The 26874-nt window shown below is 46.0% G+C and overlaps 1 protein-coding gene across 1 annotated transcript in view; it reads right to left on the bottom strand.

The window, feature by feature from the left end:
* LOC137335649 (collagen alpha-6(VI) chain-like) overlaps nt 1-26874 on the bottom strand; it is a 136438-nt gene that overhangs the window by 35268 nt on the left and 74296 nt on the right. The window contains exons 22-27 of the mRNA XM_068000943.1: nt 25318-25353; nt 19856-19918; nt 19069-19131; nt 10597-10659; nt 5789-5851; nt 3531-3581 (exon numbers count right to left, since the gene is read on the bottom strand). Of these exons, the coding sequence (XP_067857044.1) occupies nt 3531-3581; nt 5789-5851; nt 10597-10659; nt 19069-19131; nt 19856-19918; nt 25318-25353 (339 nt within the window). The remainder of the gene's footprint in view (nt 1-3530; nt 3582-5788; nt 5852-10596; nt 10660-19068; nt 19132-19855; nt 19919-25317; nt 25354-26874) is intronic.

Genomic DNA, 26874 nt, shown 5'->3' with positions numbered 1-26874 from the left:
GCGGGGGCTGCGCGTCATTGGGAAACCCGGAAGTGGGCGGGTTGGAGCCGGGCTCCGGACCCGCCCCGGGAATCCCCAATTTTCAGAGCCCCCCCACCACGAACGCATCCACTCGGACATCTGAAAATCGAGCCCTATAGACCAGAATCAAATAGATTCAATTGCCCACTCTGCCCTCGGTGTAAGTTGGGGCAGCTGCTGAATAAAAGATCAGGCATCTTCTATTGAGGGGGGGGGGAAGAGGGAATATCAGTGGCCCCCTCATTATTGGGACACACTTGCATGCCTCCACGGAGCCAGTGGGGAGCAGGGTTGGTGGAGGTCTGGGAGCAAATTACTCACCCACTGTAGCTGGTGCGGACTCCCGGGAAGATCAAAAGGATAAAACACATTGAAAAGATACCCTCACCAGAAGAAGAATTCAGAGAAATTATCCATCTGATTTCAGACACCAGTTGAGGACAAGTCTGAGCTGTGACCCTCCTCCTTCCCCTAGCAGTCAAATAGCCTGATTCATCTTTTTCTACAGAAATATGACTAACAATAAGTGTACTCTTTACAGCATATGCAAGTTACACAAAAGTACATTAAAAGGTCCAGATTGAAAAAAATTACTTTTAACACAGTGCACATGCACGACTAGATCTTTAGGGCCAATATCTGCGTTGTAAGAACATAAGAACATAAGAAATAGGAGCAGGAGTAGGTCACACTGCCCCTCGAGCCTGTTCCACCATTCAATGAGATCATGGCTGATCTTCTACCTCAACTCCAGTTTCCTGCCCTATCTCCATATCCCTTGATTCCCTTAGTGTCCAAGTATCTATCAATCTTAATCTTGAATATACTCAACGATTGAGCATCCACAGCCCTCTGGGGTACAGAATTCCAAAGATTCACAACCCTCTGAGTGAAGAAATGTTTCCTCATCTCGGTCCTAAATGGCTGACATCTTATCTTGAGTCTATGACCCCTAGTTCTAGACTCTCCAGCCAGTGGAAACAGCCTCTCAGCATCTACCCTGTCAAGCCCTCTAAGAATCTTATATGTTTCAATGAGACCACCTCTCATTCTTCTAAACTCCAGAGAATATAGGCCCATTCTACTCAATCTCTCTTCATAGGACAACCCTCTCATCCCAGGAATCAATCTAGTGAACCTTCATTGCACCCCCTCTAAGGCAAGTATATCCTTTCTTAGGTAAGGAGACCAAATGTACACAGTACTCCAGGTGTGGTCACACCAGAGGCCTATATAATTGCAGCAAGACTTCCTTACTCTTATACTCCAGCCCCCTTGCAATAAAGCCTAACATACCATTTGCCTTCCTAATTACTTTTCTCAGTCCCCTGTATTACGTCCTTAATGCTTCTAGCATTTTCCCTACTAATGATGTCAGGCTAACTGGCCTGTAGTTCCCTGTTTTCTCTCTCCCTCCTTTCTTGAATAGCGGGGTTACATTTGCTACCTTCGAATTCACGGGCACTGTTTTAGAATCTACAGAATTCAGGAAGATCAAAACCAATGCATCCACTATCTCTGCAGCCACCTCTTTTAAAACCCTAGGATGTAGGCCATCAGGTCCAGGAGATTTGTCGGATATTTGTCTCATTAATTTTTCCAGTACTTTTTCTTTACCATTCTTAATTACTTTAAGTTCCTCGCTCTCATTAGACCATTGGTTCCCCACTATTTCCGGTATTTGTTTTTGTGTCCTCTACTGTGAAGACAGATACAAAATATTTGTTTAACATCTCTGCTATTTCCTGATTCCCCATTATAATTTCTTCTGTCTCTGCCTCTAAGTGACCCATGCTTACTTTCATTAATCCTTTTCCTTTTAACATACTAGTAGAAGCTCTTACAATGTTATTATATTTCTTGATAGTTTGCTCTCATATTCAATTTTCTCCCTCTTTATCAATTTCTTGGTGACCCTTTGCTGGTTTCTAAAGTCCTCCCAATCCTCAGGTTTACTACTCTTTTTAGCAACATTGTAAACATCTTCTTTTAATCTAATACTATCTTTAACTTCTCTAGTTAGCCATGGTTGGATCACTTTTCCCATGGAGTTTTTATACCTCAAGGCAATGTATATTAATTGAGAATTATGAATTATTTCTTCAAATGTTTGCCAGTGCTTATCTACCGTCATATCTTTTAATCTAATTTCCTAATCTACTGCAGCCAACTCGCCCTTCATGCCTACCTAATTGGCTTTATTTAAATTTAAGACCCTAGTTTTGGACTTAATTACATCACTCTCAAACTCAATATGAAATTCTATCATATTATGATCACTCTGCCCCAGGGGATCCTTAACTACAAAAGTACTAATTAACCCTGTCTCATTACACAATACTAGATCTAAAATAACCTGTTCACTAGTTGGTTCCTCAACATATTGTTCTAGAAAACTGTCTCAAATGCATTCCATGAATTCGTCCTCCAAACTGTTTTTGCCAATTTGGTTTGCCCAGTCTATATGAAGATTAAAGTCCCCCATGATTACTGCATTACCCTTGTTACATGCTTCTCTAATTTCCTGATTTATACTCTGTCCAACACTATAACTACTGTTAGGGGGGCTATAAACTACTCCCACCAGTGTTTTCTGCCCCTTGTTATTTCTTAGTTCCACCCATACAGATTCTACATCCTGATTTTCTGAGCTAAGATCCTTTCTCACTACTGTCTTTATCTCTTCCTTTATTATCAGGGCTACCACCACCACCACCCCCCCCCCCCCACCCTTTCCATTTTGCCTATCTTTTCTAAAAGTCAAGTATGTTGGAATATTTAGTTCCCAACCTTGGTCACCCTGAGACCACGTCTCAGTAATGGCTACTAGATCAAACCCATTTATCTCTATTTGTGCCATTAATTCATTTATCTTGTTACGAATGCTTTATGCATTCAGATATAGCGCCTTTAATTTTAACTTTTTACTATTTTTCCCTGATGTGGCCTTAGTCACTAATGCCCTATTACCTTTGTAAAAGTCTCTGTTCCTTCCTGACACACACTGGCTTGTTTTTACCCAAATCGCTACTCTGCTCTACAGCCTTGACTTTTCTCATTAGACTTATATACGTACGCTTACCTGAACCCTCCCCCCTCTTTTATTTGCACATATTGAAAGAAACATTACACCGTTTAAGGAACTTTTTATATGAGGATGGTCAACACAGGGCCTACAACCAATGATCTTCCATCCGTTAAAATTAAATCGGATGGAATATAAACAACAACTTGTATTTATATAGCGCCTTTAACGTGGTAAAACATCCCAAGGCGCTTCACAGGAGCGATTATCAGACAAAATTTGACACCGAGTCACATAAGGAGATATTAGGACAGGTGACCAAAAGCTTGGTCAAAGAGGTAGGTTTGAAGGACACGGACAGGCATGTGCCAGAATTCCCAATTTTTGCTTCAATCTCTGCACCGGGAGCACTGAAAACAAAAATAGACCTGACAGTTACTGAGAGAATAGCAGAAAGATGAAAACATGGGATTTGTTTTGTCACCTTTTGTCCTTTGGACCCTGGACTTCCAGTGCCTTCATTTCCATCCAAGCCCTGCGTAATATCAGATAAAACAAGTTTATTATCTTCATACCCCTCAGTGCACTAGATCACAAGAGAATAACCAAATGCATTGAATTATATAAATATTTGGTTATGCACATTACAGAGAAACCACAGTTTAGATAGTTAGCTCATTGTGTACAGAAAGCAACAGAGCCCCATGACCTTCAGATTATGAGTCAGATTCAGGCATCCTGATTCTATTGGATGGAAAGTCAGGCCCACTGCGATTGGCTACATCGACCTCTGCACCAGGTTCTCCCATCCACACTCAGCACTGGGTTTTTATGGTCACAAACATATTGGGATAATTTTGACTTTGTGTGATCGTGTAATTCAATGGAAATGAAAATGCGGAGAGAGGTAGGTCGGGCTGCCGGTTCCCTACCGCCCATTTTACAAAGTCAAAATTACTCCCATTGAGTTTGCACATCCTCACAAAATTCTGCTGGTGTTCCATTGAATCGGCAATCTCACTTTAAGAAGCAAGAATGGCAGAGAATAAGAGTAATGGGGGAATGTTACAAAACTGTACCACCTCTACTACACTAATCGCACAGGCAGACACATAGACACATGTAACATTCCCCCATTATTCTTATTCTCAACCATTCTTGCTTCTTAAAGTGAGATTGCCGATTCAATGGAACATAAGCAGAATTTTGTGAGGATGCGCAAACTCAATGGGAGTAATTTTGACTTTGTAAAATGGGCGGTAGGGAACTGGCAGCCCGACCTACCCCTCTCCGCATTTTCATTTCCATTGAATTACACTATCACACAAAGTCAAAATTATCCCAATATGTTTGTGACCATAAAAACCATTGGCTCAAACATCTGAGTGGGATTCAGGTCAGCAAGGTCCCTGAGGTAATTGGGTAAAGTTGTAACTCAGTGATACCCAGCTCCAAGCACAGTAGTTTCAGGTATAAGCATGATCATAAGTTACGGTAACATATGACTGCTTACCCTGTACCCATTATACTCACAAGCTCTTCCAACCCTTCCAGCTCTGCTTTTAGCTCAAGCATGGTTTGCCTCAGCTGTTCCACCCATTTACATTTAGCACGTCCCTCCCTGTATTCACAATTTTTTTTTTTTCCAATTCATTCCTTCTCTGTTGTAGAAATAAGGGGTAATTTTACAAAATCGTGCTCCTAGTATGGTTTGCTACTTGAAATTTTACTTGCCAAAACAAATGACCCACGTTGCCCTCCCAATTTCATTTTCAACTTTGCTACAGGTCTCTAGCAGGCCGGTGTGAGGGCTGATTGGGTACGGGGCAATCAGTTGCTCTGTCCAAGCGTGAGGTATCCTGCTCACACGTGCTGAGTTTTCTGACCTCCTGACTCAGTTCCCTGCTATGATGCGAGCAATGGGCTTAAGCTGGTTCTGTGCATCTACGTACTTGTACCATGACAGAAGCCTGCAGGTGCACAGAGTCAGCTCAACACGTTTAAAAGTGTGTGTGTGTGGGGGGGGGGGTAGTGGGAGAGACTGTAAGTTTGATAGCAAGTGACAAGACCCATGAGAGAGTTGGCCTCCACTACCATTGGCTGTATGGAGGTTGGACCACTCATGTTTAAGATGGTGGAAGAGCTGAGCATCTGCAGTCAATGACATTCATCAAGGTAAAAGCTCCTTATTACTCACTGTCAATGCTTCTATTGAGGTTTCCTTCATTAATCAAATCTTTTGTGAATCTCCTTTCACTCAAAGGGCTGTTGATAATCTAAAATCTATTGAGAATCTCCTGAATATTCATAATTTTAAAGGTGAATCTATCTTCTGTATCTAAAGTTTCTTGTGTATAATTCTCAGTAAAAAAAAGAACATTATCTTTCATCAGGTTCGTTCAGCACCTGCTCTCCTACAGAAACTCATACAGTGACGTGTAAACCATCCACAATCCTCTACTGTAGCTGCCTAGTGTCGCACATTAACAATGGGAATGGCCCATGTCGAACATCTGGTCTAATCCCACATTAGAAGTAGACCAGTTACTTTCCTTGGCACAATCCCAAACACTCGGACAGCAGAGCATCCCATCATCTCTATCTGTGGTTGTCACTTTGACCTTCCATCCCATGTCCAACCAGGGCTCTCTTTGCAGAACCCCATTTTATCAAAATAAAACCGCAGTAACCACACAAATTGAACATTGGTGAGGAGCGACGGAAAGGAGAGAGCAGACTCACCGGGGGTCCACGAGGTCCAACTGATCCAGCTTCTCCTTTCTCACCCGGGTCTCCACCTTCACCCTGCACACAAGTTCCAAGTGAATTATAACATGATCATTAAAGTAACTTTAGTCAACATACTTTTTACTTGCTATTATCATTTAGTATATGCAACAGATAATTTATGTCTACAGAGATTGCTAGATTAATAGAAGTACCATCTACAATTATAGAAAGAAAGAACTTGTATTTATATAGCACCTTTCATGACCTCAGGACATCCCAAAGCGTTTTACAGCCAATTAAGTACTTTTTGAAGTGTAGTCACTGTTGTAATGTGGGAAACACGGCAACCAATTTGTGCACAGCAAGTTCCCACAAACAGAAATGTGATGATGACTAGATAACTTGTTCAAGTGATGCTGGTTGATGGGATAAATATTGGCCAGGCCACCGGGGAGAACTCCCCTGCTCTTCTTCGAATAGCACCATGGAATCTTTTACATCCACCTGAGAGGGCAGACGGGGCCTCGGTTTAAACAGATCATCCGAATGACAACACCTCCAACAGTGCAGCGCTCCCTCGGTGCTGCACTGGAGTGTCAGTCAAGATTATGTGCTCAAGTCTCTACAATTTTATGAGTGAAATATAGTTGACTATGTTTCAGAAGAAGCAAAAAGTGAGCTTGGTGTAATCAATGGAGATGACTTTTCTTTTTCACAATGTGTAACCAATGAAATGAGAGACCTGGCTGGCACTTCCAACAACATTGCAAGTGCATTATTGTTGAATGAATTTAGTTTCACTAGAGGTAAAACAAAAGGTGTGCTTTTATGTAGCACCTTATGTCTATTAGAAACAAGTCAAAGAGCTTCACAACAATGAATTAATGCAGCACTTTGTTGTTTTGTAGTTAATAGTGGCAGCCAATTTTGCACAGCAAGATCCCGCAAATAGAAGCAAGATGATCAGTTAATTTGTTGCTAATAGTGTCTCTTGAGAGATTAATGTTGGGAGAACTCCCTGCTCCTCTTCAAATAGTGCCATGGGATCATTAACGTCCATCTGAACAGCCAGAGTCTCAGTTTCACTTCTCATCCTCCTCAGCACTGCACTAAATATGTGCTCAAGTCTCTGGAGTGGGGCTTGAACCTATGATCTTCTGACTCAGAGGAAAGAGTGCACCAACAGAGGCAAATCTCTCCGTTGTTTACAATGTCATTATATCCGCAACAGGAGGAAATCATCCTCGCAGCTTTCTAGAAGTTGATCGGTTTGATCTGAGCTGGGAAAGAAATAGCAATAACATTGTGAACGTAAATTATAGACCAACAACGAGGTCAAAGTGCCAACAAAATATGTAACTGCTGTGAGGCATTCTCCCTTTGCTCCAAAATGCTTTATACTTCATTATATTGAAGTATGAACAATTTCAACTTTGATTTTCAATATGCTTATAATAAAATTAGAGAGGCTACATAGGATAGAGCCAACTGAATTACCATCATATTAAATCATTGTTAAAGTGAAGGTAGAATTGGAATGAATCAGTTCACAACACGGGCCCCGATATTACCAGGGAGGCAGGATGGCAGCGGGGGGGGCCACTGGGCACCTGGGTAACCCGCCCAGTAAAATCCATCCGTTCCCCACGCGATCGCAGGTAAATTGAAGGCACTTACTGTGGCTTCCGGGTTTCCCGTCGTCAACCTGCGCAGCGGGCGGACTGCGCACCCGCATCACAGGCTGTCAGCTGGAGGAACCTATTTAAAGGGGCAGTCCTCCAATGCTGCTCCTGCAGCCAACAAGCAAAAGTACAGAATGGAGCAGCCCAGGGGAAAGGCTACTCCCAGGTTTAATGATGCCTCATTCCAGGTCCTACTGGATGGGGTGAGGAGGAGGAGGGATATTTTCTACCCAGCGGACGTGAGGAAGTGGCCTGCCTCTGCCACCTAGAAGGCCTGGCTCGAGGTGGCAGAGGAGGTCAGCAGCAGCAGCAACATCTCCCGCACCTGGATCCAGTGCAGGAAGCGCTTCAATGACGTAACTAGGTCAGCCAAAGTGTACACTTACTCATTCTCCCAGACTCCGTCTTCCAAATCACCGCCCCCATCCCACAATTCCTTCTGCACTGCCAACACTACTCTATCACATCACTCCTCACACCCACTCAAACCTCATCCTCAACTTGCCTGCAGTTACTCACCTCCCCATTAGTCATCCCCACCACTACCACTCAACCCAATTCTCATACAATGTCATGACTCGGTCTCATACTCACCCTCTGATGCATCTCTTTCACAGTCAGCCTCACCCAAACCAATGCATTCAGTGGTTGGCCACGTCACCATCACTCACTCACGCCTCTCAGCTGTGGAGAGTCCGTGTCGGTGGGAGCATTCCTCTCCAGGCTCTGCTCAGCTGGACACAGATGCTGAATGCTGGGGGCCATCCTTTAAAAGGAGAATGATCGAGGGGCAGCAGCACATTTGCGAGGTGCTGGAACAGGTGCCACGCGCACTCTCCACAATCACGCAGAGGATGGAGGAGTCCAACTCCTGCATGAGTGGAATGGTGGCAAAGGAACAGGAGGGAATCTCTGAGATACTGTCACAGGGACATGAGGCCATCTCTGAGATGGTATTGCGGGTAAGTGCGGGAATGTCTGCGATGGAGAGAAGGCTAGCCTCCATCGAGCTTCAAGCACGGCTCACCAATGAGTCCATTGAGGCCCTGACAATGGCCCTTCGGACTCAGGGTGAGCAACTTTCCGCCGCCTTAAACAGGCAGGCAGACACTCTGGCACTGGCCTTAAAAGGCTTCACACATGTCCTCCAAACTGTCGTCCAGCAGAGTGGTAGGAGTGATGTGGGCCTGGCCCAGGAGAGGGATGATGGCGAAAGGGGACATGGAAGTGGGGACGCCACTCAAAGCGCTCCCACGTCTCACCCGTTGCCCCCCCCTCAACCAGTACCCGCAATGCCGCCTCCTCTCCAGGTGGCCGAGTCTGCCCCTGCACAGCTGCAGGTGGAGCAGTCTTTGGCGGGGCCCTCACGGGCACCGAAAACCAGAGGGCACAAAGCATCTAATCGGTCAGGGCATGAACAAGAGCAACCTGCCACTACCTCTGCTGCAGCCACAGGGGAGGGACCACGTAGGAGTACTCGTAAGCGTAAGGCAAAGGTTTTGTGAGCACAAAGGGGATGTACAAGGGTGTTTGACAGTTTGTCATGTTTTTTTATTTATATTTGATTTTTGTTAATGGCACATTAAATATTATTATTGTCACCACTACTGCCACGTCTTGGCCATTCTTGACTGGATTATGTAATAAATCCCTTTCATGAAGTTCACCATGAACACCCACACTTGATGCCACCCATTGGGTCACCCTACAGTGGGTGTATGTGTAGTTGCACGACTATTTTGTGCAGGTGCCTGTGGTGCAGCACTGTGTTGTGGAGCTCCACGTGGCGGAGGTGGACGGCGTGCCTGGCGAGGCTGGTGATGTTGCTCGTCCTCGGATGAAGTGATGAATGCAGCTCTGGCGTCCCCCATCCTGACGGTGTGAGTTTGAGGGGGTCCGCAAAATAGGTAAATGTGTTTGCACAGCAGAGTTTAGGGTATAAATTAATAATTTTGAGTGGAAAGTTAGAGGTCTTGCAGCCAAATCTTTGTCTGAAGTGACAGAGTGCCCTGCTGCAATAAATGAGGTTTTCCCCCCAACTGTCAAATTATCCTTTGCATCTCCGACTGGCTACTGGCTGAAACACGTCTGTTCCAACAGGGAGTGTTTCCCACAGAACGGGAAACACGCTGAGGATCCTTCAAAATTGCAGCCTGCCAAAATCTCCAGTCAATGAGGTCTGTCAAGTAACTCAAGTATCTAAATAACTATGTAAAGCAGCATCCAGCCGGCTTTAATTGCCGGTGGGAGTCCCGCATGCGGGAGCTGCGCGCGCACCCGAACGCGTCACTGGGGAACCCGGAAGTCAGTGGGTTGGAGCCGGGATCCGAACCTGCTCCGGGATTTCGCCATTTTAGGAGCCCCCCCGCCCCCAACGCACCCGCTCGGCCATCCGAAAATTGGCCCCGCAGTCACCATGCTCTTGGCGCTCCCGTGACTGCAAGCAGTATTGCAACTGCACTGGGCATTTAACCGCTGCGGCTGCTTTGTAAATTTGAAAAGCTGTTGCATAAAACTTGGAACAGATTGTTACTGCAATTGTGGAGCAAGCCTTTGGTAGCATTCCCACCTACAAGTCGGAGGGTGAAGGGTTTGAGCCCCACTCCAGACAGCTCTGGTGAGCAGAGGCTCGAATATAGTCCCTAAATACCGGGTTGAAGTCCAGTGCGATACTCGTGTCCGGACAGAGTGACCACTGCCTCAGGGGTAGTATTCCCACCTCGGAGTCAGAAGGGTTGGGTTCAGGCCGCACTCCAGGCAGCCCCAGAGCTTTGGCTCTGAATTCTGGGTTGACCTTCAGCGGGGGTACTTAAACCAATGGGTGTGAGTGACCCCCCCCCCTCTCCTCGCAATCGTAGAGGGTAGGTGGGGCTCTTTAGCCTTAGTTGCAGCCCACCTGGGAGAAGATAAAAAACCATGAGGAAGGGAATGGGAAACCACCTCAGATACTCTTCCCCAGTAAGTGGCTCAAGACTCTCATGTGTGAGACTCGAGTTAGGACCTGTCCTGGGGGCAGAACACAACAGATGGTAATTGACTCTTGAGGTTTTCACTTGATCCATTTAGAAATCCTATTTTATTATGCAACCGTTTTACCAGAAACAGATGAAAGGAAGAATAAATGATTGTTTCACAAACCCTTTTCCCTCTGAGTCCTTGACTGCCTTTGGAACCCTTGAAGCCGTGCACTCCCGACGTGCCCTGAAACACAAACAAATAATATTAAAAATAAAACAACTGCTGGCCAACAAAGCAGCAAAGCGACAAGATACAGACACATGTCCATACAGCTTCCTAAAAAGTGAGTTGTCAGTTCCAGCCATGCCACCAGGGGAGGCTCAGAGCTGAGACCCAGTACTTTCCAAAGAGAGGGAGTAAAATTGTGGATAGCAAGTCACGCCAGGCTCCCAAGGGACGATTAGCGACTGGGATTCAGAAGATCTAGTAAATGCATAGGACAAAACGGGAAATAATTTACATGAATTGTGGCTTTACATGGACTCCAAAGAAAAGGGTAAAGGAATTGAAACCCATCCCCTTCATTCAGCCTAAGTCCAAAGACTTCTTCAGGCAACACTCAACTCTTCTCAGAATTACAGACCCTATCATCTACATCTGAAGGTTCTAGCTTATTATGTTCCAGGTGAAGTTTGCTGTTTAGTCCCAGGACTCTTGCACAGTCCTGCACAGAAATCCTTTCCCTATCTGCGCTCTTACCTCCTCAAATCTTCAAGGCAAGTTCCCTCCCATCCCAACCAGTTGGCCTCATCTATCAATGGATCGTTGAGAGTCAATTACATCTCATCTCACGGGCTCAGTTCTGATCTGATTATTGCTGCCGCACTTCTCAGTTTCCTGACAAACAGATGTCCCTGGAAGTTCTGAATTTTCATGATAAAAACTTATCCTTTAATCCTCACTTTCATTTTTCCCCAACAGTGAGGAGTGCTTTGACCACATTTTGATCCGTGGAACTTCTTCCTTGGCTCATTCTGCAATTTGTGAGTGGGTTAGCTTCTGGAATGTAAAGATGCTCTTGGCCCATCTGTGACTGTTTAGTAATCTCTTCTGTCCCAGTAGTGATCGAGCGGCAATGTTTTCCGACTTGCTTGCCCTCTCTTTCTGACTATCATCTCCTAAAGATCTCAGTACTGTTGTTTCTCCCCAATCACTTTGTTTCATGAGTTCTTACCAGGCACTTGATCTCACATGTTTAACTCCTCTGAAATTGACAGGGCCCCTCTTGCCTTTGCTCAAACCTGAAGGTCTACTGGGCTTGTATTTTCAGGACATCATAGAGTGTTACTTGGAGCTGGTGTACTTGGTCACAGCCATTGTCCCCTCCGACATAAGAACATAAGAACATAAGAAATAGGAGCAGGAGTAGGCCAATTGACCCCTCGAGCCTGCTCCGCCATTCAATAAGATCATGGCTGATCTGATCCCAACTGCAAATCTAAAGAACACAAGAAGTAGGAGCAGGACCCGGCCACTCAGCCCCTGGGCCCTCTCCGCCACCCACAGGGCATTGACCGATCCGAACTCAGCTTCATGTCCAATTTCCTGCCCGCTCCCCATAACCCCTAATTCCCTTTACTTCCAGAAAACTGTCTATTTCTGTTTTAAATTTATTTAATGATGTAGCTTCCACAGCTTCCTGGGGCAGCAAATTCCACAGACCTACCACCCTCTGAGTGAAGAAGTTTCTCCTCATCTCAGTTTTGAAAGAGCAGCCCCTTATTCTAAGATTATGCCCCCTAGTTCTAGTTTCACCCATCTTTGGGAACATCCTTACTGCATCCACCCGATCAAGCCCCTTCACAATCTTATATGTTTCAATAAGATCGCCTCTCATTCTTCTGAACTCCAATGAGTAGAGTCCCAATCTACTCAACCTCTCCTCATATGTCCACCCCCTCATCCCCAGGATTAACCGAGTGAACCTTCTTTGTACTGCCTCGAGAGCAAGTATGTCTTTTCTTAAGTGTGGACACCAAAACTGTATGCAGTATTCCAGGTGCGGTCTCACCAATACCTTATATAACTGCAGCAATACCTCCCTGTTTTTATATTCTACCCCCCGAGCAATAAAAACCAACGTTCCATTGGCTTTCTTGATCACCTGCTGCACCTGCATACCAACTTTTTGATTTTCTTGCACTAGGACCCCCAGATCCCTTTGTACTGCGGTACTTTCCAGTCTCTCGCCATTAAGAAAATAACTTGCTCTCTGATTTTTCCCGCCAAAGTGCATAACCTCACATTTTCCAATATTATATTGCATCTGCCAAATCTCCGCCCACTCACCCAGCCTGTCTATATCCCCTTGCAGGTTTTTTATGTCCTCCTCACTCTCTACTTTCCCTCCCATCTTTGTATCATCTGCAAATTTTGATATGTTGCACTCGGTCCCCTCCTCCAAATCGTTAATATAGATTGTAAAGAGTTGGGGACCCAGCACCGACCCCTGTGGAACACCACTGGTTACTGGTTGCCAGTCCGTGAATGAACCATTTATCCCAACTCTCTGCTTCCTGTTCGATAACCAATCCTCCACCCATGCCAGAATATTACCCCCAATCCCGTGATTTTTTTATCTTAAGTAATAATCTTTTATGTGGCACCTTGTCGAATGCCTTCTGGAAGTCTAAATACACTACGTCCACTGGTTCCCCTTTATCCACCCTGTACGTTATATCCTCAAAGAACTCAAGCAAATTTGTCAGACATGGCTTCCCCTTCATAAAGCCATGCTGACTTTGTCCTATTAAATTATGCTTATCTAAATGTTCCGTTACTGTCTCCTTAATAATAGACTCCAAAATTTTACCCACCACAGATGTTAGGCAAACTGGCCTATAATTTCCAGCCTTCTGCCTACTACCCTTTTTAAATAACGGTGTTACATTAGCAGTTTTCCAATCTGCCGGGACCTCTCCTGAGTCCAGGGAATTTTGGAAAACTATCACCAAAGCATCCACAATCCCGACTGCCACTTCCCTCAAGACCCTAGAATGGAAGCCATCAGGTCCAGGGGATTTATCCGCTTTGAGTCCCATTATTTTACTGAGTACCATCTCCTGAGTGATTTTAATCATATTTAGCTCCTCCCCCCCCCCTAGAGCCCCCTGCTTGTCCAGTGTTGGGATATTCTTAGTGTCCTCTACCGTAAAGACTGAAACAAAATATTTGTTCAGCATTTTTGCCATCTCCATGTTTCCCACCATTAATTTCCTGGTCTCATCCTCTAAGGGACCTACGTTTGCCTTAGCCACCCTTTTTCTTTTTATATAACTATAGAAACTCTTGCTATCTGTTTTTATATTTTTTGCTAATTTCTTTTCATAATCTAACTTCCCTTTCTTAATCAATCCTTTAGTTACTTTTTGCTGTCTTTTGAAGACTTCCCAATCTTCTATCCTCCCACTAAGTTTGGCTACCTTATATGTCCTTGTTTTTAGTCGGATACTATCCTTGATTTCTTTACTTAGCCACGGATGGCTGTCATTTCTTTTACACCCTTTTTTCCTCAGTGAAATATATTTATTTTGAAAGTTGTAAAATAACTCCCCAAATGAACACCACTGCTCATGTACCGTCTTACCCTTTAATCTATTTTCCCAGTCCACTTTAACCAATTCCGCTCTCATACCATCATAGTCTCCTTTATTCAAGCTCAGTACGCTTGTTTGAGAATCAACCTTCTCACCCTCTAATTGGATATGGAATTCAACCATGTTGTGGTCGCTCGTTCCAAGGGGATCCTTAACTAGGACATTATTAATTAATCCTGACTCATTACACAGGACCAGGTCCAAGGTTGCCTGCCCCCTTGTAGGATCAGTTACATACTGCTCAAGAAATCCATCCCTGATGCACTCAATGAACTCTTCCTCAAGGCTGCTCTGCCCAATTTGATTTGTCCAGTTAATATGTTAGTTAAAATCCCCCATAATTATAGCTGTTCCCTTATTACATGCCCCGACTATTTCCTGATTAATACTTCTTCCAGCAGAGTTGCAACTATTAGGAGGCCTATATATTACGGCCACTAGTGTTTTTTTCCTCTTATTATTCCTTATCTCTACCCAAACTGTTTCATTATCTTGATGCTTTGTCCCAATATCATTTATCTGTATTACAGTGATTCCTTCCTTTATTAACATAGCCACCCCACCTCCCCTTCCTTCCTGCCTGTCCTTCCTGATTGTTAAATACCCTGGTATATTTAATTCCCAGTCATTGTCACCCTGCAGCCATGTTTCTGTAATGGCCACAAGATCATACCCATACGTAGTTATTTGTGCCGTTAACTCGTCCATTTTCTTACGAATGCTACGTGCATTCAGATAAAGAACTTTCAAATCTGTTTTGTGACGCTTAGTTTCTGCTTTTTCCTTTTTTAACACTTTACCTTTTACTCCATACCTTCTGTCCCTTCCTGTTACGCTTTCCTCTGTCTCCCTGCTCAGGTTCCCAACCCCCTGCCACTTTAGTTTAAACCCTCCCCAACAGCACTAGCAAACACTCCTCCTAGGACAGCGGTCCCGGCCCTGCCCAGGTGCAGACCATCCAGTTTGTACTGGTCCCACCTCCCCCAGAACCGTTTCCAGTGTCCCAGGAATTTGAATCCCTCCCCCTTGCACCATTCCTCTAGCCACGTATTCATTTGAAATATCCTCCTATTTCTACTCTGACTAGCACGTGGCACTGGCAGCAATCCTGAGATTACTACCTTTGAGGTCCTATTTTTTTAATTTACCTCCTAACTCCCTATATTCTGCTTTTAGGACCTCATCCCCTTTTTTACCTATATCGTTGGTGCCTATGTGCACCACGACAGCTGGCTGTTCGCCCTCCCCCTCCAAAATGTTCTGTAGCCGCTCCGAGACGTCCTTGATCCTTGCACCAGGGAGGCAACACACCATCCTGGAGTCTCGGTTGCGGCCGCAGAAACGCCTGTCTATTCCCCTTACAATTGAGTCCCCTATCACTATAGCTCTTCCACTCTTTTTCCTCCCAGCCTGTGCAGCAGAGCCACTCGTGGTGCCAGGAAGTTGGCTGCTGCTGCCTTCCCCTGATAAGTCATCCCCCCCAACAGCATCCAAAGTGGCATATCTGTTTGAGAGGGGGATGGCCACAGGGGACCCCTGCACTACCTGCCTGCACCTCTTACTCTTCCTGGTGGTCACCCATTCACTTCCTGCCTGTATACCCTTTACCTGCGGTGTGACCAACTCGCTAAACGTGCTAGCCACGAGTTTCTCTGCATCGCGGATGCTCCACAGTGAATCCACCCGCAGCTCCAGCTCCGAGATACGATCGGTCAGTAGCTGCAGGTGGACACACTTCCTGCACACATGGTCGGCAGGGACACTGGTAGTGTCCATGACTTCCCACATCTTGCAGGAGGGGCATATCACGGGTGCGAGTTCTGCTGCCATGACTTGCCTCAGCTTAGTTACCCCTTTTAAATTACGTTGAAATTAGAAAATGGACATGGTATACTTGGCCAGCAGGCGCACAGAGGTCTGGAGCTCCCGGGAGCTGATGCTCGAGCGCTTGTTGTAATGGGCCAGGTGGGGAGCTTGACCCCCAGTACACTCAAAAATATCATTCACAAAGGAGTCCACGAGACTTATGGCCTTGGAGGAGATACCAGTGTCGGGGATGAACCTGCTTCATCATTTTATAGATGTAGATCAAGTAACTCTCCTTCCTTGACCACCTCCCCTTCTTGCCACAAAGGTTTACTGGGCAGACTTTTTGTGTTATGCTACATCCTTTTTCCGTGTTATAATCCAATTTTTCAGCTAAGCATTTTGCTGCTTGAATTGAACAGAGCAGATAATGCTGGAGACCATTAGAGGTATCACTCAAACTGTTTCTTACTCTCAACACAATACTTTTGTAAAATCTGTTTGGCTATCAGCCTCACTACTCTTCTGATTAGAATAGTCTGGTTGGGAGAGCCACAGAAAACCCATCCCGTGTACAGCGAAGTGTCAGCCGAGAATTGGAATAAAATTCATTGGAATAAAAGTTCATACATTTAATCATTACAATTACTATTGAGGTTGGGTTCACTGGGAAATTATTGTTTTATTTTATTCATTCTCGAGTTATGGGTGTCGTTGTTATAACAGGCATTTATTGCCCATCCCTAATTGCCCTTGAGAAGGTGGTGGTGAGCCGCCCTCTTGAACCGCTGCAGTCCGTGTGGTGAAGGTTCTCCCATAGTGCTGTTAGGTAGGGAGTTCCAGGATTTTGATCCAGCGACGATGAAGACGCATTGCATCAGATGTAGTGATGAACCACTTTTCCCACTCTTTATCTCAAGCGCACATTGGTCCCTGCGCTGTGGTCTTTTGTTCTAACAAGCGTCAATCAGTGAAAGACTCTAGCCTAAGTTACCCTGCCCCCTGCCCCTCACCCCAGTCCCCCTCAGCGTAACCTGGCCAAATGGAAACAGAAATAGTTCAGGAGCCATTCCTCTGGCCCCCTTCTCACTTTGGCCATTTCCAGAATTTTCCACCAGCAGTGACAGGACAAGTAATAACATCCACCCATATATGGGAAGGCGCATTCTTATGCTACGCAAATGACAGAAATGCTGCCCGTATCCTAACTCGCATCAAGTCCCGTTCACCCATCACCCCTGTGCTCACTGACCTACATTGGCTCCTGGTACAGCAATGTCTCGAATTTAAAATTATCATCCTTGTTTTCAAATCCCTCCATGGCCTTGGCCTTCCCTACTTCTGTAACCTCCTCCAGCCCTACAACTCTCCGAGATCTCTGCACTCCTCCAATTCTGGCCTCTTGCGCATCCCCGATTTTCATCACTCCACCACTGGCAGCTGTGCCTTCAGCTGCCTAGGCCCTAAGCTCGGGAATTCCCTCCCTAACCCTCTCTGCCTCTCTACCTCCTTTAAGACGCTCCTTAAAACCCATCTCTTTGACCCAGCATTTGGTCATCTGTCCTAATATCACCTTATGTGGCTCGGTATCAATTTTTTTCTGATTACCCTCCTGTGAAGCGCCTTGAGACGTTTTACTACGTTAAAGGCATTATATAAATGCAAGTTGTTGTTGTTAGTCCGCACATTTTCCGTCATTTGCGCCATCGCAACACTGGCATATGCTAAGTTTTCGATCGCAGGTGCGTCAGTGGCCTGTTGGTTACGCAATGCGGTTTATCTCACTGGCTGGTGCCATAATAGGACCGAAGGGGGCCACCAGAAGAGCAGAGTTTACTAAAAGCTGTTATCACTTTCACCACTACTGGCAACACAGTAGAAGTTACAGATCGAGGCTGTGAATCACTGCAAATCTTCAGTGAGGGACTGCAGAGTGTTGCTCTCACAAGAAGAATACTGGGACTACTTGTCCAAAACAGAGTATGCCTTGGCTCCTCTGGGACCCATTAGTGCTCTCGAGTCATAAATTCAAACTTGGAGCGAATCCTCCTGGCATTTTTCATTCAGAAGTACGAATGACATCTCTTTATTTTTTCCCTCTTCCCCCTGACTCTTAATCACTCTGACATCCAGCTTTACCAGTGATCTTTAGAGGAAATTGATGCTCCTTTGGGCTGTAAATAAATCTCACGCAAATATTTACTTCCAAAAAAAAAGTTTGTGTTCCAGCATTTGAGAATCCCAGGATTGTATTTCAGCGCAAACACAAGGGGATAATTTTAACCCAACCTGCCTGGCGGGAAGGGGTCAGATGCACATTTTATATCCCATCCGACTTTACCCTCCGTTGAAGTCAATGACCTGGGCTTGGGTATACAGGGCATAATTTCAAAGTTTGCAGATGAAACGAAATTCGGGAATGTAGTAAACAATGTGGAGGATAGTAATAGACCTCAAGAGGACATAGACAGAGGGGTGAAATGGGCAGACACATGGTGGATTAAATTTAATACAGAGAAGTGTGAAGTGATACAGTTTAGTAGGAAGAATGAGGAGAGACAATATAAACTAAATGGTACAATTTTAAAGCAGGGGCAGGAACAGAGAGACCTGGGGGTGCACATACACTAATCCTTGAATTTGGCAGGGTAAGATGAGAAGGCAGTTAAAAAATCATATGGGATCCTGGGCTTTATTTATAGAGGCATAAGAGTACAAAAGTAAGGAAGTTATGCTAAACCTTTACATGACACTGGTTAGGCCTCAGCTGGAGTATTGTGTTCAATTCTGGGCACCACACTTTAGGAAGGATGCCAAGGCCTTAGAGAGAGTGCAGAGGAGATTTACTACAATGGTGCCAGGGATGAGGGACTTCAGTTATGTGGAGAGACTGGAGAAGCTGGGGTTGTTCTCCTTAGAACAGAGACAGTACCAAAGACATTTACTAGAATGGTGCCAGGAATTAAAGACTTCAGTTTTAGGAAAACCTCCGGGAAATTCCCCTGCGCCTCTCAAAGGCAATCAAGCCGCAGTAATTCACCAATCCCACAATCCCCAGCGATCCTGCAACTTGTTCTCTGTAATTTGAAATGTGTCAGGAACTTGTCCTGTTCCTGTGCGAAAGGCGTCTGGGAGTCCACAGCCATTGCATGATTCAGTAATCTGTTGATATATTAAGACTCATACTAACCGGAACTCCTGGTAACCCTCGCTCTCCTTTTACTCCTTTCAATCCAGTGATTCCTGTTGATCCCTACAAAATGGGGGAAAAATTAAAGGTACTTAACACTAGTAATGCGGTGAAAACCCAACAGTGGCTCCAGTGGGGTATTTTAACTTTTAGCGATAGTGTAAAACGGGCGATAGCAGATCGGATGCCCATATATATCTCGTCCGATTTTTCATGGATCGGATATAGTCCATTTTACACTATTACTAAAAGTTAAAGTGACCTCCCACTGTATTCCTGCTGATTATCCTTTGCTGAAACGACACAGAAAGATAACTGGGAATTCACACTAAAGGAAAAGGCGCATGTCTAATCTGACCCCAATCGATCTGGCTCCGAATCAAAGTCAACCACTTCACTCCAGTAGTGCTGTGTTTCAGTGTATACCATTTTATTATTAGTTTACTCATTCAAATTAGGGACTGAATTGGATTTATGATTCTTTAAATTTGGTAGTTAGTGGAACTAATAAAATCCTTTAAATATTGAACTTTCCACTGCCATGTCCCTTCAGAAATACACTGCAACCAGACTCCTCCCCCACATTTAGCCAATAGCGTTATAGCGGGGAGCACTCCAACAAAAGCAAATGAAAGAGGACCCAACTGTAAAAGAACTGCTTGATGACTGACTCTCACTAATCTTCATTACCTCACACAGGTTTATAATTGTAAATTATTTGCTGAATCCATACAAAATACCAACCAAAAAAACCAAGTTTCCAGAAGATATATTGACCCGAATTCACCTGCTGGCCTTGGATTCCTGAGGGACCAATGGATCCTCGGTCACCGGGCTGTCCGGTGTTGCCCTGTAGGAGGAAGATTGAATATTAATTAGGGGATTAAAAAACGGCAACTAACGCAACCTAACACCTTCCTTATGGAGTAGCACAATATGCTTTTCATAAAATGTCTTGATTAATTTAGAATGAACTGTGGGTTGAAAATGTACTGGTGACAGTGACCAGAGGGTAGAACCTACAACCTTGCTGGCCTGTATACTAAGTACCACACCCTACAAAGGGACAGGTGTAAGGGTAACTTATAACAGTGTTATCTCATTGGCATGTTAGGAATGGAAATGAAGGAGAGTATTTGCACCAACCTATCCTTAACAGCTCGATTCTGCCCCGTTAGCCTTAACTGATTACCAACAGCTTCTGCATGAGAAATGATTGAAGTTCCAGCAGTAATCGTCCTGCTCAGTTCAAAGCTGTATCTCCATCATCAGACCTAGGGCACCTCTTGAAAGTAAATATTCCCAGAGGGTAACTTTAACCCTAGCCCTCCCGGCAGGAAACTGACACGATCGGATTGGGCACCCGTTTTACAACCCACTCGTTTTTACTTTCTATCGAAGTCAGCGGAGAGTAAAAGCAGGCGGCCGATCCGATCGGGTCAGTTTCCTGTCAGGTGGGTTAGGTTATAATGAGCACCCCACTCAGATTTTCAACACCAGTATCTTATGCCTATTTTAACTTCAGTGGAAAAGAAAAAAGGCCGGGATGGTGGGCGTCGGGCCGGGATGGTGGGCGTCGGGCCGGGATGGTGGACGTCGGGCCGGGATGGTGGACGTCGGGCCGGGATGGTGGACGTCGGGCCGGGATGGTGGACGTCGGGCCGGGTGTGGGCGTCGGGCCGGGGTGGGGTGTATAACAGGCCGGGTGTGTGTGGGGCCGGGGTGGGCGTCGGGCCGGGGTGGGGTGTATAACAGGCCGGGTGTGTGTGGGGCCGGGGTGGGGTGTATAACAGGCCGGGTGTGTGTGGGGCCGGGTGTGCGTCGGGCCGGGGCGGGGTGTATAACAGGCCGGGTGTGTGTGGGGCCGGGGTGGGCGTCGGGCCGGGGTGGGGTGTATAACAGGCCGGGTGTGTGTGGGGCCGGGGTGGGCGTCGGGCCGGGGTGGGGTGTATAACAGGCCGGGTGTGTGTGGGGCCGGGGTGGGCGTCGGGCCGGGGCGGGGTGTATAACAGGCCGGGTGTGTGTGGGGCCGGGGTGGGCGTCGGGCCGGGTGTGCGCGTCGGGCCGGGGTGGGGTATATAACAGGCCGGGTGTGTGTGGGGCCGGGGTGGGCGTCGGGCCGGGGTGGGGTGGATAACAGGCCGGGTGTGTGTGGGGCCGGGGTGGGCGTCGGGCCGGGGTGGGGTGGATAACAGGCCGGGTGTGTGTGGGGCCGGGGTGGGCGTCGGGCCGGGGTGGGGTGTATAACAGGCCGGGTGAGTGTGGGGCCGGGTGTGTGGGGCCGGGACGGGGTGTATAACAGGCCGGGTGTGTGTGGGGCCGGGGTGGGCGTCGGGCCGGGGTGGGGTGTATAACAGGCCGGGTGAGTGTGGGGCCGGGTGTGTGGGGCCGGGACGGGGTGTATAACAGGCCGGGTGTGTGTGGGGCCGGGGTGGGCGTCGGGCCGGGGTGGGGTGTATAACAGGCCGGGTGTGTGTGGGGCCGGGGTGGGCGTCGGGCCGGGGTGGGGTGTATAACAGGCCGGGTGTGTGTGGGGCCGGGGTGGGCGTCGGGCCGGGGTGGGGTGTATAACAGGCCGGGTGTGTGTGGGGCCGGGTGCAAAACAGGTGGCCGATTCGTGATCAACTGTTTTTCACCCGATAATAAAAGCTTAAATTACCCCCTTGTTTTTTTGTTGTTGTACCCATCATGATCTTTCTTCTAGCTTGCACCTGTTCCAGTCTTTAGTGACAGCAATGCATTAGATTGCACACTGGCGCTATATGTTTTAGTCTAGCCAAGTGAAAGATCTGTATTAAAATACACTTTGTAATGATAATTAGTTAAAGCACCTTTACTCCTAATTTTGTTCAGGGAATCTAGAGTTAATGGGACACTCAACAGTCCATTCGCTGGATGTACTGATATCCCCACAGAATGAACAGTGGAGCTCACTGCGGAGACTATTGCAGTTGGTTAGGTGTAGATCAGGGTACTCCCAGTAGATGCTCCGACTCGCACTCCTTTATAACTAGTGCAACAAAAGAGTACTCAAGCCAAAGCAAAAATCCTTGCTGCATGCAATCGTGTATCTCAGACACTACATGGCTTTGCAGTAGTAATTTTACAGCTTGGGTGTTTTACTGAAGAGTTTTGCAGCTGTGCTCTCTGTACTTTGTCTTTCTGTTAAAATCCATCAACTACATAAGCCAATGTTCTTTCATCGAGCTTCAACTGCACAGGCCAATATGTTTTTCTATATATAAACAGCACTGTTAAAATAATATCATTAATTCCTAAAGCAAAGGTAATATTTGAAGCTTAATAGATCTGGGGTCCATTTTTAGTGAGTGCAGCGAGTGATTCTGGACTTGTGCCCTCTACCTGGGCCACTAACACTCATTGGCGCTGTTGTCTATTGTTAACTAAACAAAGCCAATGGGGAGCTTTGTTTCCTGGATCTTTCATGCCCAGAGAGAGACAGTCAGGTCTCCCCCAATCAGCTGCGTCAATAATTAAAATCAATCACTTCCAGAAAAAAAGCTATATAAAAAAAAAATCAAGCTTAAATGCTTGTAATGAATATCTCTATCCAAGGTATAAACGCCCCTTCTGATCAGGGAGCTGGCACTATTGCAGGCCCACATCAAGAGCAGGTTCAAGAACATGCAATCGGGTTTAGAGAGCCCATTTCAGAAAAGGGTAGCTAGTCACCCACATTCATACTGTATCGATTGGACCTCACCTTATAAAGCACAGCCCATGCATACAAAACCCAACCAGATAATCAAATAGGGAAAGCAGTAAAGGGAGGTCCTTTTCTCCAAGACAAGAACAGTGGAAATAGGTGGATGTAAAAGATCCTATGGCACCATTCGGAGAAGAGCAGGGGATTTCTCACCTATGTCCTGCCAATATTTATCCCTCAACCCACTTCACTAAAACAGATCAAAAGCAAAATACTGCAGATGCTGGAAATCTGAAATGAAAACAGAAAATGCTGGAAGAGCTCAGCAAGTGAGGCAGCATGTTTCAGGTCGATGACCTTTCGTCAGAACTGGAAGAAGTTAGAGATTTAACAGTTTATAAGCAAGTACAGAGCCCTGAAACAATAACTCTGTCTCTTTCTCCACAGATGCTATCAGACTTGCTGAGTATTTCCAGCATTTTGTGTTTTTATTTCACTATAACAGATGATCCGGTCATTATCACGTTGCTGTTCATGGGACCTTGCTGTGCTCAAATTGGCTGCTGTATTTTCTGCACGACAACACTGACTGCACTACAAAAGTACTTCATTGGCTGAAAAGCGCTTTGGGGCGAACTGAGGTCATGGAAGGTGCTATATAAATTCAAATTCTTTCATTTTTTTCTAAAAAAAATGGGCACTCAAGTTCGATGTCCAAATGGGCAAGTACATCCTCACTGAGACTAGAGCACAGAATGCTAAAAGACATCTTCAGGGGCCTAAAAACCTTGGAGGAAAGAATGGAGAAGACTCGAACAGGAGCTGATCAGAGCACTGTCCAATCAGCCCTCTCATTTGCCCAACAGTGCGAACATGCAGCTACTTCCCATTGACACTCACAATGGTAGAACTCCTGCACTGCCCCCTCCTCACAGAGCCACAATCCTCTGATACCGTTCAAGAAGGGTCAACTGCATCCCAAGCAAGCACGGTGACTGCTGCAGGACCATCGGGAGTTGTAGCACATAGAGGCGACATCCCCGAACCCCCTCACTGATTACAGCCTTGGCACTGGGAGAACAAGGTGGGAGGCAGAGAGGCATCGCAGTAAAAGGGAGCACAGGCTCACAAGGAGGAAGGGACTTGCACACTGAAAGGTTACACTGCAGCCCCCAAGTGTTCTACGCTTGGTTTAAATCCAAGAAAGAAAGAAAGCAAAGAAAGAACTTGCGTTTCTATAGCACCTTTCATGACCTCAAGACGTCCCAAATCGCTTTGCAGCCAATGACGTACTTTTTGAAGTGTAGTTACTGTTGTAATGTAGGAAACGAGGCAGCCAATTTGCACACAGCAAGATCCCACCCACAGAAAGGTGATAATGACCAGATCATCTGATGTTACTTTAGGAATAAATATTGGCCAGGACACCGGGAGAACTCCCCTGCTCTTTCTCGAAATAGTGCCATGGGATCTTTTACATCCACTTCAGAGGGCAGACGGGACCTCGGTTTAACATCTCATCAAAAGAGAGCACTTCAGCCAGTGCAGCACTCCCTCGGTACTGCAATCAATTATCAGCCTAGATTTTGTGCTCACGTCTCTGGAGTGGGACTTGAACCCTCAACCTTCTGACTCAGAGGCGAGAGAGCTACCCACTGAGCCACGGCTCACATCGGGCGTGACAGAAATGACACCTGTTGTAATCATAATATCCCTGAGACCTTGCCTTTTTCTGAGAAAATCCCCAAGCCACCAGCTCTGGAGGAAGTTGCTGATGACAGGGACGGACAGTCCCACATGCAATCTTCTTTCCGTTCAGCCCTAGGCCGACAGCACCCATGCAGCAAAAGACAAAGCACTTAATGCAGTATAACTACTTTCTGTAGTGAACATTCAAACTGACGGCTGCCATTTTTTTTAAGGTTTCTTCGTAAAATGTGCAGGCAATGGTCGAAATAAAACAAGTGGAAGTTTGCATTGCTGCTTGATTGAGCTTGTTAAATTGCTTACCTTCATAATAGAGCGCTCAAGATTTCAGCACAGATTGCACTCCAGCAGATAACTCCAAATAGAGACAGACATTCAAACCAAAACTAACTGCTGCTGCTTGCTAACTCTCTTTTAACATACCCATGGCTGCTAAGGCAAAATTCAAGCAGAGAAAACCAGGTTGAGAAATGGTCCTTGCTATGAGACTCTCTCAGTGGCTAAGCGCACTCAGGTGTGTGATTCCGTCCACACCAATCCCCCAGATCCCCGGGCTGTGCTCAGTTCACTAATCTTAGCTAGGATGGCACTGAAACTGCTACAAGTGAGCTGAACACACTGAGGATTGGGGGGGGGAGGACATGCTGGCAGGGGTTCCTGTTTTGGATTGCTGTAAAAAGTAAAACGGCAGGGTGCTGGAGGGCTTATAATACGCGAGAGTGAGAGAACAGGTGATGATGTGATTTTGCCCTGGGAACAATGAATTGATATTTGCAGCAGTCATTTATCAATGGATCCCGACAAATGAATCTTTTCATTCATTCTTATTAAAAACTCAAACTAGAAAAACATTACAAACAAACCGAACAACTCACCGTTTTACCCACAAATCCTCTTCGACCCGCTCGCCCCTAGAAAAAGGTAAAAAGAGATTTGTTTTTAGCTAGTGATCACTTTCTAACAGTTTGCATTACAATCTCATATTGGAAATGGCTGAAGAATGAAAACGTTTCAATGGAGCAGTTTATCTAAAGTAAGAGACGCAACTAATCCTCACAACCCATCCAATCACTTTGAAAAGGACCACATCTGATCTCTCTATTTTTCATCGCCATTATAGTCAAACCTCATTAGATGCAAACTAATGTATTAAATTAAAAAGTCACTGCCATGAAGGATTGCCTTGCAGTTATAAAGAATAATAGATAGGTGTGAGTCTATTGCATGATGTAACACAACTGAGAGACCTCTCATAGCATTGTAGCCTAAAGAATTCACACCGTTTATATTTTCTCCAGAACTGAGAGGGCATCATACATCAAACTGCAGCCTCCAGGAAGGGCATTCAACGTTTTGAATGAAAGCTAGCTGATCACCTGCGGCATGGCTCATCGAGCAAGCTGCCAGCCCTTCGCTGTCCAATTAAGATCACTGCTCAAGTAGTTCCTGTAGGAGAATGGTCCAAATGAATCTGCATATCTATTTGAGGCCAATTACTGCTGTTGTTATTGTTGGAAGTTTTCCAGATTGGCAGCTGCTTCGCTCCTCATTAACTCAACAATCTCTCCGGGTTATCTCAAGGTTTAAAAAAAACACAAGGAAATGCTTGGGCTTCTTACTCTTGTTGTATACACTTTATAAAAATGTGTTCAGTTGTGATTTGTCGATGTTTTATAAATGTCTGGAATGTGGTGTCTGATGTGTGACGGGCCTTTGTCACAGTGGCTCCGGCTCCAGACCAGAGTCCTGACCTACCGTAACAGCAAGGTAACCTGGGGCAACCTGGTTAATGCTCTCCTGGCCAACCTCCCACTCTCCATAAACTTCAGTTCATCCAAAACTCCACTGCCTATATCCTAACTTGCACCAAGTCCCGTTCACCCATCACCCCTGTGCTCGCTGACCTACACTGGCTCCCAGTCCACCAACACCTTGATATTAAAATTCTCATCCTTGTGTTCAAATCCCTCCATGACCTCGCCCCTCCCTATCTCTGTGATGGCCTCCAGCCCTACAACCCTCCGAGATCTCTGCATTCCTCCGATTCTGACCTCTTGTGCATCCCCGATTTCCTTCGCCCCACCATTGGCGGCCGTGCCTTCAGCTGTCTAGGCCCTAAGCTCTTTAATTCCCTCCCCAAACCTCTCCGCCTCTCTCTCCTCCTTTAATATGCTCCATAAAACCTCTCTCTTTGACCAAGCCCGTCCTAATATCGCCTTATGTGGCTTGGTGTCTGATTACACTCCTGTGAATTGCCTTGGGATGTATTTGTGTTTTTGATGCTACAAGTCAACCCAAAGGCCTGAAAATTCTTTCGCAGCCAAACTGACAGGCGAGAAGACCACGCGATATTGGTCCTCTTGCACCATCAGGAGGCGACGGGCGCGCTGTGGGCACTGGTCACACCCTGAGGCAGCTCACCGGTCACGAGG

This window comes from Heptranchias perlo, chromosome 2, assembly GCF_035084215.1.
Source record: "Heptranchias perlo isolate sHepPer1 chromosome 2, sHepPer1.hap1, whole genome shotgun sequence".
NCBI lineage: Eukaryota > Metazoa > Chordata > Chondrichthyes > Hexanchiformes > Hexanchidae > Heptranchias > Heptranchias perlo.
This window is presented reverse-complemented; position numbering and strand designations above follow the sequence as displayed.